Source organism: Rhodnius prolixus, unplaced genomic scaffold (assembly GCF_049639745.1).
Source record: "Rhodnius prolixus isolate KJV_2025 unplaced genomic scaffold, Rpr scaffold_11, whole genome shotgun sequence".
Taxonomy (NCBI): Eukaryota; Metazoa; Arthropoda; class Insecta; order Hemiptera; family Reduviidae; genus Rhodnius; species Rhodnius prolixus.
This window is the reverse complement of record NW_027411625.1, coordinates 10,593,703-10,608,308: the sequence shown is the minus strand read 5'-3', so window position 1 is coordinate 10,608,308 and position 14,606 is coordinate 10,593,703. Positions and strand designations below refer to the sequence as shown.

Here is a 14,606-nt window from a genome sequence, read left to right as displayed (position 1 = left end):
GCACGCAAGTTTAATAACACAGCCTTCCTTTGAAAACTTGGCCAGACAAATGGTAGTCTAGCTATCAAAATCTCGAGATGGAAACAGTCACTTGTTTTATCATTTAATAGAACTCGAACAGCTCTAATATCACTTTTTTGAGGGAACTGAGACCGCATCACACAATGAAATGAATGTTTAGAAGTTCTTTAAAGTGTTTAGTCCTGCTTTTCAACTTTCCTCCATAAAAATGCTTCAAGTGACTGCTCCATTCAAAGCAGTCAGTGATTACAATTAGAGCTAAACTATATCCAATAAAGGCGACTAGATTAGAATTATTTTTTTAATGACTAAGCACTTGCTTGTCATTTTCAATGCTGTTTAAGTTTAAATTGAACATAGCAAAAAGATAATGCAATTATATTAAATTAAGTTTTATTTTTTTTTTTATACCACCATTCTTTATTTATATGATATCATATTAGTTCAGATGCTTTCATGCCTTACTGAGGCATTTTAAGTGTACGCTTAGAATTGAGGAATTGAATTGTGTGAATTAATGTGCATGTTCTTATCATTTTATGTTGAAGAGGCATTAAAGGTTTCATTGAGTTTCTCTGGTGTTTTTTCGCATAAGATTGAAAAAAAAGTGATGGCGCTCCTATTTACCAATGTTCTGAAGTAATCATGTCTGGGATATGAGGTACTTCTCCGAGAACTCACAGTACAAGTTTATAAAGTTCAAACAGTGTATGAAGGACAAATGACTTTTTTGAAGGACTTAGACTCCAAATTTCATAAATCTGGCAACATTATTAATTGGTTTAGAACAGTCACATATATCGACATTCATACTCGAGGAATAATCATAGAATGCTCACAAAACTCACTCACTCAATGCTTCAGACATGACTGAGACAAATTCAAGATCCATTATAGCTGTTGTTACTCGTGAACACAAACACACTTTCCGGCTCGTGCTACCTAAACAAAGGTACCGCAGTAACTCCCCAGAGCCAACAATAACACGAACTGTTCACAAAAAATAATACTGTATACAAAAAAATCTGACAAATTCTCTTTTTGCCCATCTCAATTAGAAATTGATTGATTTTTTTTTGAAGTCTCCGAAAAATAATAATTATTTGATGAATGTAAAAAAGAGGGTCACATTTCACTCCCTAAGATAAATTTTAATTGATATTAAAAGGAGAACTCAAATAAAAAATTGTAACCTAATACAAAACTATTTAAAAATTCGAAAGAAAAAATTAAGAAAGTCAAGCATCTTCCTTTTCAGAGGTATTCATTGCGTAGGGTGTGAAGTAATCCATAGTTAAGCGTTTCTTGTTAACGATCAAAACAGTAGGATTGTCAACTCGAAGTGAAGGGAATTTGTAGAGCTGTGAACAAGCAAAATATAATGTTAATTATAATGAGGCTAGGAAAGAATATTACACTACAGCATACTTGCCTCGATACAGTTTGTACACTGTAATTTACTCATACAGTTTAAAAGTCATACTGAAAGTTGTAGTTCCCTTTAAGAAAAACGTAGATCTGTACTGACGTCATGTTAGAACATGCTTTAAAATTCTTAATATACAAATGTTAGATCTACGATCGTAAATGTTAGATCTACGATATCGTATATATTGTGCTAAATTCTTACACTCCACTGACTGTCACTCATTAGAGGCAATATCATTTATCCAATATTTTAGGTATGCACACTTCCTATGACTACGACACATTAGAAAAATTACTTACAATATTTTATATTAAGTTGATCTGTACAGTATACCACATAAGAAGCATGCTTTACTTGCCCTAAATTTTTTTTTTTTTTAGCATATCTCAAATTTTGCAGACTAAGCAATTCAAAGGCATACTATTGCAATTGCCATTAACAAGACGGAAGATTAGTACAGACTAATCCCGGTGATCGACCTATTCTGTTATCAAACCTGGAGGCTATGAGGTATTTATTTTTTGATAGTTAATTTTCAAACCCACACTTTTAGCGTTTTCTTCTATTCCTCCAAATCGTTCATAGTTCTTCCTTGAAGTAATAAGTCATCCGCACAGTCTAAATATTTTCTGATTCGATTAAATATTATACCATTAGGGTTTGTTTCTATGTTCCTAATAACTTTTTCCAAACTGAGGTTAAAAATATTGTGGAGAGAACATCATCTTGTTTTAGAACTCTATTTATGAAGAAATTCTGGGCATAGTCCCCACAAATTCTAACTTTAGCAGCTAAGTTGAGGAACCACATCTTCACTTGATATTAATTACGGTATATTAATCAATTATAATTATTAATACCTACTTATAAATACTAATTATAATTAGTAGTTGATGAGTAAATTAGACTGACAAGACACGTTAGAAGCATGTTTTAATTTTCCTTAGTATTGTATAGCAGATTTGTACTTGGTCAATACCATTGCACATAACTAACATGCTTTAGTAATGTAAAGTAAAGTAATTGTCTATTTTTTCAGGCGGGTTTTACGTCCAACTATCAATTAGGTGACGTGGACGGAGGCGACTAGTAAACATACTTTACTGTAAATTTCTTTTATTAACCATTAAATAAAATCCAAGGCCTAAGACCGGGAATCGAACCCAGTACCACGATACATATTAGCTTTACAAGTCTCACCTCTAACCGCTCGGCTACCTGACGCCTGCTTTAATAATATATTCTGTAAATGGGTGAATAAGTGAGAAAAACATTGGCATTTTTGAGGTGGGCCTAGTGTTTTTCAATCAGCAGTTTTAAATAAGACTCTTCAGTACAACTAAACATTTTCTAATAAGGATTAAGATTTCAAATTGTTATTTTTTTTTTTTTTTTTTTAAATACAAAGAATATTATTAATTTATGGAATCAATTTTCATATGTAAAACCTTTCTGCAATGAAATGTAGTCCTTCTGTACATAGACAGAAATGTATTCAATGTGCTGTAGCACGTTAGAACAGCTACTTACCTTGCCTTTATAATGAAAGTTGACCATTTTGTAATTAGGATGGGGAACGAAAACTGTGTCGCCGATTAGGAAGCCCTTTCCTGGCGTCAGATTATAGATTGTTATAACAAAAATGAGACCAGTGGCTTCTAAACATCCACACGTGCTGCAATTCATCAGGAAGTCAATGTCATACATATTTAGCAATAAGTCATATATATATATACATATAGGGTGACCAGAGTTATATGCTCGACCCACTTTTTTTTTAAACGGCGGAAAATTTCGAAAAAATAAAAAACACATATTTAATCATTTTTAGTCTAGTTTATTTTTAGTGATTGACCCATTTTTTTAAACCTCTGTATCTATAATAAAAATAGACAATCTACTTTAAAAACTGACTACTGGCCCATCTAAAAGAGTTTTCAATGAATTAAACAACTTTATAAACTAACACTGTTGAGTGCTCGTGAACACGTTTTCTTGCAAAACAAATGTAATTTCTCATACAAAGATAAAAGGAATCCTGGAAAATGATATACCGTTTGAAAGCCCATTAGGCAAGGAAACTTTTATAAAAAGTGCCAGTACCTAGGTCTGATAATGATCACATAAGGGCCTAATAAGTTTTCTTAAAAATTTAGATTACTTTTATTTTTCCAGTATTCGGAAAAAGATTGAGGCTGTTTGGAGAATGACTTATTCTTCGAAATGGTGTCAATCGTTAGAAAATTGATCTATCCTTCTAACCGTGTCATCAGAATCGAATTCGGACTAAAACTTTCTGAGTAATAACATTTTTATTGCAAAAAAGTAATGTTTTTAGAAAAAAAAATTAAAGTGTCACTCAAGAACAATGGAAAATATGAAGTTGGCCAATACGTCATTGAACTCCCCTTTGTGTGTACTACACACAGTAGGCCTATGGACATTACTTACTGGTTCACCCTGTATATATCGTATATATTTATATAATATACAGGGTGTATACGGAGGAGTGGTCGAAACTTGGGGAGGTGATTCTACAGCTCAAATGCTACAAAAAATATTCTCTTCACTTTGGACCGATTCTCAATAGTGTCCAAGATATTTGCATTTTTAACTTTTCCGTCGATATTCGTGTTTTTCACCATAAAAACTGTCGTAACTTTTCTATCCTTTATCCTACATCAAATCTGCTTATTCCAAACGAAAGAGCATTAAATTTCCTATAAATCTGCTTAACCCAGAGCCTCAAAACGTTTCTTATAACAATGAAATTTTTACTTTAATGTCTAAAAAATTCGATCTCGATGATTTCTGTTAAAGTTTTCAACTGCATTTTTTCAATTATTAATGAATCAAGGAATCACATAATTTCAGAAAAAGTTGCGCATTTATTGAGCTTCAAGATCATATGGATTTTTTTTGGTTTTTAATAAAACCCTACCCCGAACAGAGGGGTGTAAATGCAGAAAAGTGGGATTTTGCGTAACCGATTAGTCAATTTTTGGAGAAGGAACAAAAAGAAAAGTAACCATTTTAGTTTTTCACAATTATCATTTAATAAAACGGAAGTTAAAAATAAAGTAGCAATAAAACGCAGTAGTTGACTACATGTGTTGGTGCAACTTATTTGAATTACATAATGGAGGTTTTTTTGATCAAAGTTAATTAATAATAATTCAAAAATAAAATGGTTATATTCTTTTTGTTCCTTCTCCAAAAATCGATTAGTTTTGAATCATTATTAATTAACTTTGATGAAAAAAAACCTCCATTATGTCGTTAAAATATGTTGCACAAACAACTGTAGTTAAGAAACTAAAAATTTGCCACAATTCTTTCCCGCTTCCTTGTTTGAATAGTTCGAACGATTTTTGTAGCATTTTTAACTAGGCACCTGCCTATTGTACTTTTTCACTTCTGTGTTTTATTGCTACTTTATTTTTTACTTCCGTTTTATAAAATAATAATTGTTATAAACTAAAATGGTTACTAAAATGGTAAAAATTGATATTAGAGTAAATTAGTAATGAAAAGTCAGTTCGCAAAATCCCACTTTTCTGCATTTACACCCCTCTGTTCGGGGTAGGGTTTTATTAAAAACCAAAAAAATCCATATGATCTTGAAGCTCAATAAATGCGCAACTTTTTCTGAAATTATGTGATTCCTTGATTCATTAATAATTGACAAAATGCAGTTGAAAACTTTAACAGAAATCATCGAGATCGAATTTTTTAGACATTAAAGTAAAAATTTCATTGTTATAAGAAACGTTTTGAGGCTCTGGGTTAAGCAGATTTATAGGAAATTTAATGCTCTTTCGTTTGGAATAAGCAGATTTGATGTAGGATAAAGGATAGAAAAGTTACGACAGTTTTTATGGTGAAAAACACGAATATCGACGGAAAAGTTAAAAATGCAAATATCTTGGACACTATTGAGAATCGGGCCAAAGGGAAGAGAATATTTTTTGTTGCATTTGAGCTACTGAATCACCTCCCCAAGTTTCGACCACTCCTCCGTATACACCCTGTATATCAGGGTGATCCATTTAAAACGCACCAATCGCTAATAACGTTTTAGGAAAGCGGAATTTCGAAAAAACTCACGAAGTAAACTATATGTTTTTTTGGTCTAGTTTTCAAATTTACTACCCCTGATGCTGTGACTTCATTTTTCGCGGAGTTACGGCCAAAAACCCGATTGGGATTTCATAAGGACCAATGATTTTGGCAACTACATAAAAAACTGTGACAAATGACTTTAACCCCGTTTCGATATCCCAAATATTTGTCGAGATATTTAAGATCAAAGTTACTATTTTATCAATTCGTGAACGGTTTTCAATATTAATTTTCCACCAGAAATACACGTTTTGGGAGGTCCTCTGACTGCAAAAAAATGTTATTTGCGACGCAAAGAACAGAAGAATTATAATAATTGGAGATTTTAAAAATGTAGTGCAATGTAATGGTTATGAGTGAGTCAGAATAAATTTGTTTTATCATCAAATTAAAGGAACCAACACATCATTTTAATGTACCCTGTATGCAAGACTTCATGACCTATGATTGCGGTAAGAATATCTTGCCAGGGTGTTGGTCTAATGATCGAGAGCGTGACTTTGTAAGTGAGACATCACCAGTTCGAATTCTGCGTATGCAGTTATTCATAATACTTAATACATCACAATACTTTTTTTAATAAAATGTAGTCACAAGAAGGATTCGAATTGGGGATCTCCCACTTACAAAACCACGCTCTTGACCACTAGACCAACACCCGCCACTCCATGGCAAGAGTTTACCGTAATCACAGGGAGTTTTTTCGAAATTCCGCTTTCCTAAAAAGTTATTAGCGATTGGTGCGTTTTAAATGGATCACCCTGAGATATATATATATATATATATATATATATATATATATATATATATACACATATATATACATATATACAGGGTGACCAAAGTTATATGCTCCACCCACTTTTTTTTTTAACGGCGGGAAATTTCGAAAAAATAAAAAACACGAGAATGAGAATGAGGATGTTACCGTCTATACTTACAAAGGGAAAGAATTCTCTTGAGGAGAAGACCATATCACTTTGCCATATATAAATACTTTGTGGTTCTCACCTATCTGTAAAGAACCTACACTGATCGGTTCCGCCTTCAACGATTTCATGAAAGGGGCAATTTGCAAATTTTGAAGATCCTGCAAGACCAAAAAAAAACCCTTGTTGATACTTTCAGCTAGGAGACACTCAAAGATGCATAAATATCTATACTTTACCTTCTGGAGCTTGGCCAGACGTTTTGGTTTTTGTTTGCCAAGAGAGGAATGAAAATATTGAACCTTGTTTAGAAACGACAGTAACTCAATTCTGAGCTTGATAGCTTGCTCCCAATCATTTTCCAGTGCTATGGCGTTATCCAATGCAATTAACGCATCCTCATAAATCTCGCAATACTTATTAGCCTGGAATTAATACTAACTTCAACGTCTAGACAGCACTAAAGGAGTGATTACTACATTTCATCCAATGCTCCACAAACTGTTTATTGCTTTATTTCAATAATTTGAACATTAGTTTGAGCTGACAATGATCTGGACTACAGTAATCACCAATTTTTTGCTGGCGTAGCTTAATTAACGCCCAAAAACAAATTAGGTGTAGAGGACGTGGGACGGAAGCACATACTTTACTATTAACTTAAGTACTTAATATAAGGGCACCAGGTTTTTTAAGAGAATTGAGAAACATTCATTGTCTGGATGGCTAATAAAAGAGTGTCCAGTCCTGCCCAGGAAATACTTCTGAAACTTATTTTGACTTTATTAAGTGCTGAAGATTTAAATAGTGAGCCACAATACTCGCTGCACTGCAGAAAATGAGACATTTTTCCTGTGAGAATTAACAGTATATTGCCTAGAAAGGGAGCCGGAAAAAAGTTTTCAGTCCAAAAATGGTCCTCAAACCTGTTTTGAATTTATAAGTTGGTGGAGATTTAGGTGGAGGTTCACACAGTGCTAAGGGAACTTGTTTGAATTATAGTTGAAATACTTACAAAAGCTTGATTATAGAAAAGTTCTGCATTGTTAGTGGTGCTCAGCTTCACCTGTAACAAAACCCTGATAGTAACTGCACTTATCCAGAAAAACTCATGTAAGGATAAACTGTAATTATTTTTTTCTTAATTTTTCCAGTGCATAGACAACTTGCACTTTAATAATGTTACATTACATAAAAGAGTTACAAAAAAATACTTTTTGTCCGTCTAATGTTTACAAAATATTCATTGGAGTGTAACACTTTTTTTTGCGTTTTGTCTTTCTTTTATAAGGGCACTCTGAAAAAAATGTGAATTTCGAATTTTTCCCAATTGACCAACTATCATCACACATTAACCCTATTCAGCATAATTGGATAGTTATGCTATTCAGCATATGGATAGTTAGTGTCTACGCTATTAAAAAAAAAAAAAAACTCCTGTTTAGTCAACAAAAATAATAATAATAATCTTTTGCAGCATAATGCAAGACCACACAATACCTCAGCCTGCTTCAAAAATTATTGAGCCGGAATCACTTTTCTTCTCACCCGCTTATAGCCTAGATCTGGCTTCTTCGGACTGCCACTTACTTATTTCGATCAATAACTCAGTTTTGGTGAGGTAAAAACTGTAGAGAAGGTGGTAGCTGTTAAACTTTTGCCTCTACAGAACCTTAGTGGTATCAAAATAATAAAGCAATTACTAGCAAGAAGTGTTTTTACACATTAAAGTAAAGCAGCAAAAAATCGAAGGTTTTTTGTCACATTTCTATATTAAAAAATGAATTGTGATTGTACACATTATTTATTTTTGAAATAGTAATAAGTCAGATAAATCTACACTAAGGTATTCTCTTCCAGGTGACTCTACTAGTTGCAGCACCTCAACTATTGCGAGTACCTAGTAGATTTCTCGTGTCGGTAACATCACCTGACTTCAGATCTACCAACCTTCCTGGTTTTGTCCAGCTCTCTTCCTCATTGGCACCACTCATTTTCTTCATTATAACAGCTTAGTCGTGCAGTTCATATAACTCCTTTTTCTTCCACTTTCTCCACGAATTACATTCTTCTATTGGACCAAGATAAATCATAGAATTTTCCTTTCGTAAAGAAGGAGGTTCTTCTATTTGTCTTCAGAATAACAGGTTTAAAAAGCATATGCAAATGCAAAAGCATAGATAAGATGAACTTCTTGAAATGCTTAATTTTTGCCTTCCTGGAGATCAGGAAGGCGCATGAACTTACTATACCTAAATAGGCCACCACCCCAAATAGTTTCAAAATTTCTCTCATCACCAAAATCACAGAGTCTTCTAAGGAAGGAATACTTACTGCTTGTTTATAAGCAGACAACGCCAGCTTGGCGCAGGTCACATCATTGTTTAAGTTAAAATAAGCGCTAAGGTATGCATTCCCTAAGATTCCCCAGGATATGCCATCTTTAACGTCTTTGTCCACAGCCTCCTTGGCCAAGTCAATGCCAGCTTGCAAAAAAAGGGGCGTTCTGTCGGGATACTTTAATGCTAATTTACGGCAAATGACGGACAAATTCCTGAGAGGCACTCTGCATCGTACCTGTAATAACAAAAATGCTGTAAACACTTCTGCAATACCTTCTCTTACCGCAATATATAGATTGCATTTTTTGAATCTTAAAATTTGCAAAAAAAATAATTTGCTTTAATATAATATGTTCACTTCCCTAAAATAATATACATAAAGAAAGCGTGAGTCATAACTTCCTAGTACTGAATGAAATAAATATTACTTTAAAATACTCAAACCAAAGTGACAGATCAAACAAATATTATTTCTAATTTCAAATAAACTTTTCGAGTCTTCTTAGAAAATTGGCGAAAACTTAAAAAAGCTGTCCTGTACAGTCACAATTCCGGTAGACCATACATTCACCGAAATGGCATTTTAGAGGAGAGCTTAGCTTAACTTCATCTCTTCCTAAGAAACTCAGAAAAAAAAATCAAATAAAATGAATACGCCTACATGATTAGTATGTTAATATACGCAAAGAAAGTCACGTAAACTATTTTCGAAAAAAAAATAGAAAATCAAATCAATAAAGAGGCACTTCCGGTATTCAGATTTTCTTCAAATTTGTATTTTTTATTCCACATTTAATACTTTTTAAAATTTCAGGATTATTATTGTATAGTATCTCGAGAAACCTAAGCCAAATTTAAACTGTAAACCTAAAGCTACTTTTGATTGTTAAATACGCTGACCTCACAAACACAAAGCTAGAACTAAAATCAGAGATGTAAATTCTGACCTGCTTAAGAGAATTTTCGAGACACTTTTGAGCCATATCATAGTCACCCCCTTGCCAGTAACACTCCGCCATAGTATTCCATGCATCAGGCATGCTGGGATCAAGCTTGACAACCTTAGAAAGCGCATCAATCGCAGGTTGTTTATCTTTCTTGGTCATACTGTACAACTGGCCGAGCTTTAGCCAGTATACCAATTTATCTTCGGCAATTAGTTTTTCTGCAACACATTGAACTTTGTTTCTGTTTTATGGCGCATAAAATTGTAACGGTCATTAGCGGCATGCAGCTATTAAAAACTCGATTAAATTTGAATATTGCCCATACACTATGTTAGACTTAGACTCATTTAAGGGCTACCAGACTGAATGAATGAGGTCTTAATTCTCTCACAAAATGTGTGACCTGCAATGCTGTTTGATGGGCAATGTAAGCTCAATAAGTCCCCATTAATTAACTCAAAACCAAGTAGAGGAACATGTTAAGAGCTAGAGAAAACTTTTTCAAGAGTATTCACAGTCTGAAGTTACAATGGAATGTACGTCATTTTGGAATAAGAATAGGAATTAGAAATGTATCGTTGATTTAATGCAACCTTGATTTGATGATTAGGGTTTATTATTACACTAGCTTTAGACCAGGAGCGCCAATAAAAAGTATTACCTTGGTGCAGCAGCATGATCTGTTCTAAAGCATGACCACGTCTTACGATCTCATCGTGCTTACAACGAAATTCTTCCTTATAATTAACCAATTCGTCTACAAGAAGCTAAAACAATAGATGAATGAAACATTCAAACTAATACAGGAGTAATATATATGTATATGTGAGCTATAGTGGCGTGAGTTTGTAGGTAAACCCAATAAGTTGCACACAACTAAACTCTACAGCCCCCCAGTATTGCTTTAGTGCCAGTCCAGATTGTAAGCTAGAATATACTGTCAATCTATTTAGTCAATACTTATGCTGTTAAGTATATATAAATGTGGTAGCTACAGTATTGTGGGTTTTTACCTAAACTTGTAACTGAAATATCCGCTAGACGGTATAGGCTGTTGCTAGTTATAATTTATTTCAACTTTAAACTAGAGGAGTCTCTCTGACCTCTGGCTGGCAATACTCCATGTATTGATTATTGTCAATAATAAAACATGATTCGTATACTAACCTTCTGCCTGACCAGTGCAGCTGCATATCGAAACATTTCTATCGCCAACCATTCTTGAGAGTAACGAAAATTACTTTGCGCACTTGATTAACAAACATTTCTTACAAGGTTTAAAACCTAGCATATTTTGTATATACTTTTCTTTTTATTTTAATTTGTAACTATTATTATTAGAATGTTAGATTTAAGAGATATTTCTATTTATATTTCCGGTAACTTTCTTTCTTTTCTTTAAATCGGTGTTTTTCTGTTAATTCTAATCCAAGAGAGAGAGTTTTATTTTACCTTCCCTTTCGCTTACGTTTTCTATTACAGGACCCGCCCTCCTCACCGTTAAGTTATCCCATCTGAGGCACTCTTCAAGATATCTTTATTTGGAGCTGGCTAGAACTTTTGTTCTAGGATGACTTCGGCTATCTGGCGCCCTAAAACAGGTTACCATCCTCAAGAGCGGAGCCGAAAGGTTCCCCTCCCCCCTAGCCGGGGATAAACTCAAAGTAATTGCACACAACTAGATTCTACAGGTTCCCTAGTGTTGTTTGAGTACTAGTCCAGATTTTATGCTAAAATAATATACTAGATACTTAGTCACAATATTTGTATTGTTAAGTGCACAATGTAGTGTGGTGAGCTATAGTATTGTGGGTTTGTACCTTAACTCAAAGTTAAGACAACGACAGCAGTCTCTAGTGAGATAAAAAATTTTACATACACATAATGGAATCAATCTTATTTCTTCCTGTCGTGGGGTTTCTTCCTTTTTTGCTGTTTCTGCCTTTTCAGGAGTTGAGATTGAAAGAGCTCGAATTCTTTCCTTTAAACACCAATAAAACATTATTGGTTCTAATGAAGCCATTTAAGCAGTCATTATATTAACATTTATACTTCTGCTAAGGATGACGGCCGAAATACAATTTAGTGGAATCGCACAGAGCTAACCGATTAGGAGAGATAATAAACCGGAGCAGGAAAGGGATTAGCTAAGAGGCTAGCTTACAGCTACCGTACATTAGATTTTCTGTACCTAGGAGCTTCTTACAACTCACTATCCGGTGGTAAACAATGCTGTCTGTAACGGAGAACACTGTACGGAGACCAGCATGCACTGAAGGAAGTTCTGGGCGCCATCTAACCTCACATGTTGACGCGCCTTAAATTACAAAAATAATAATAATATTAATTAATTAAAAATAAGCCAGATTATCATGAGACAGATCACGGATATTAGTTTACATTGTGGTTGTTAATTTGCCTGGTAGTTATATGCCACATAATGGGGAAAGTATATAACAGTAGTTGCTAACAACTGTTTTTCTGCGAATCCCTAGAAAAATGACTGCAATAAAAAACTTTACATACACATAATGGGATTTCTCCTGAGGTTTGTTCCTTTCGTGGGGTATCTTCCTTTTTGCTTTTCTGTAGAATAGATTGAAGGTGCTCGTCGAATTCTTTCCTTTAAATAGCTCTTATGCTTTTAATGGTTCTAGTAAGACCATACAAGCGTAACTATAATAACATTAATACGTCTGCTAAGATGTCGTCGAAGTACAATTTAAGGGGATCGAAAGTGTTAACTGTAGGAGGGAAAATAAGCCAGATTATCATGTTAGATTATAGTAGCCATATTAGATTACACTGTGAAAGTTGAATTGTGCAACACTTATAATTAGGCAAGAGTTTACAATGTGAAGCGCCGAAAGTACAGAAGATTCACTCCATAGATACAAGAGAAATAATGGTCATTAAGCCAACAGTGACATTCCACTATCTCTCGAAAAAGATAATGCGCGAACTTGGAGTGGTCAGAGGACTCGTACTGTCGTACAAAGAGGAATCATCCTTTCTTTTGTAGGTCTGCCGACATGAATCTTCTACAGCTAAAGAACCCTGTAAACCGTCAGTCTCTTAGCAGATGTTGAGATTTCTTGGTATAGAAGAAAATGTATACATAACAAATACACTAGCTAATGCCCGCAGCAAAAAAAGTCTTAGTCCAACATCATTACAGTTGTTTTTGTCCCATTATTTTATCTAATAGTGCACAACCTAAAAATTCTGAATGAAAAAGTCCATAATATTGAAAACTAAATTTCATAATTCACTCAAGATTTCAGTAATTAAACCATATTAACTACTTAACGATTTACAATCATGATCTACAAAAATATTATTATTAACCCAAAACAAATTTTTTTAACATTTGAACATAAGGATGAAATTTGTTACCTCAATTTCTGCAATGTCAGGATTTTCATTATCCAAAAATGGCAAAGCGCTAGCCATGTTTGTTTCACAATCTGAACCCTATTAAAATTAAGTAAAGATGACTAATTTACTTAATTTGAAACCCATGAGCACTGAAAGCGGTTGTTTGTATTTATTGAAGTAGGTTATTGTACAGGTTTGCTTTCAATGTTATTAGTAGTTTGCCTGCATCAAACTGTAAATGCGCTTCTTATTTTCTGAATTTTTTTTTGTATAGAATTAGAGCTGTGTTTGTGTCAGCCATCAACAAAAAAAAATGAGTACTCATGTTAATAATAAGTAAATAAGGAAGGGGCTACCACCACTTTACCATTGCCAAAATATTTATATGAAACCTATAAATTCATTACACTCTCTTGAATTAAATTGATATATTGGTTTCCTAAGAATAATTTATAACTTTTATTTATGAAAATGAATGAGAGTATCATAAAAGTTTCAATAAGCTCTCAGAACCACCGGCTTCGTCAGGAACATCAGGTTTCGCAGCTGTTCCTTCTAGAGTCCTAGGCGAATTTATTGCAAAAATATCAAAACAAAAGGAAAATCAAAAACTTACGAAAGGAAAATTAGTTCGAAAAAATAAAAATCTGTTTACAGTCGCTGCTTGATGTTGAAGGAAGTAAAAACAGTTTGGCTGCTTGAATTTACAACTACATTAATATGTACCTGAAAATATACTAATACTACAATGTACCCACTAGACCTAACTACATATGAACAACGTTGCACTGAACCGTTCCACCAAAACCAAACCACCATCAAAAACGAAGAGTCACCTACTCTTTTAGCACCATCTTAGCCACCTAGAGAACATCAGGACGAAGTTTTGGGAAGTTACACTTATTTGAAAAGAGAATACTACTAAAGTTGTTTAGCGCAATTTTAGCTTTGCTTATATTTTCTCGTATGTTATAGGCGAAATTTAAATTTGATGTAAATTTAACTCCTAAATAACCTAATTCTTTTACTATTTCAATTAAATTGTTCAAGCCATCTTATTTTAAATTACTTTCTCACCTAGATCAGCTGATTTTTAAATACAATTTATCAAAGTATTTACAGCAGCCAGTGTATCTTGGGCAATAATAATAGTATCACATACTATTAAATTTTTAATTTAAAAACATTCTCAGACACTTTCTGGTAATTCATATTGTCTCCAACCCCAAACTTGAGCGCCATATGATATTGACCGTGCAGGCCCCGCTCGCAGTTCTCTGAACATCCCGGAATGTTATAGATTCGTCCCTCATATTAAAAGTTCTGAATCCGCCTCTGAATTTACTATTAACAGTACTGCAGCCTAGACCGCTCATATCTATTCAGAACCACAAATCTGAACAGCAGAAAAGAAGTAGGATAGCTATAAAACAACAAA

General features: G+C 33.7%; 1 protein-coding gene across 2 annotated transcripts; it reads right to left on the bottom strand.

Annotated features, from left to right (window-relative positions):
• Window positions 1–621: 621 nt before the first annotated feature.
• LOC141459466 (tetratricopeptide repeat protein 5-like) lies at window positions 622–13,423 on the bottom strand. 2 transcript variants are annotated; one of them, XM_074138583.1, is made up of 10 exons: window positions 13,187–13,423; window positions 11,670–11,771; window positions 10,452–10,557; window positions 9,791–10,008; window positions 8,836–9,078; window positions 7,517–7,567; window positions 6,741–6,926; window positions 6,514–6,662; window positions 2,981–3,125; window positions 622–1,382 (listed from the first exon to the last, which is right to left on the bottom strand). In XM_074138583.1, exons 1-10 carry the CDS (start codon window positions 13,241–13,243, stop codon window positions 1,260–1,262), a joined length of 1,380 nt encoding a protein of 459 aa, XP_073994684.1. In that variant the 5' UTR covers window positions 13,244–13,423; the 3' UTR covers window positions 622–1,259. The 2 variants fall into 2 exon arrangements, with proteins under 2 accessions (XP_073994684.1, XP_073994685.1); XM_074138584.1 differs by lacking the exon at window positions 11,670–11,771 and having other exon boundaries at window positions 13,187–13,420.
• Between the last annotated feature and the right edge of the window lie 1,183 nt (window positions 13,424–14,606).

Coding starts and splice junctions, on each gene's coding strand:
- LOC141459466 (XM_074138583.1), bottom strand. CDS start 13,243: ATGGCTAGCGCTTTGCCATTTTTGGATAATGAAAATCCTGACATTGCA. Junction 9,079..9,790: donor TCGAAAATTCTCTTAAGCAG/GTCAGAATTTAC, acceptor TTGTTATTACAG/GTACGATGCAGAGTGCCTCT. Junction 6,927..7,516: donor TTTTCTATAATCAAGCTTTT/GTAAGTATTTCA, acceptor TATTAATTCCAG/GCTAATAAGTATTGCGAGAT.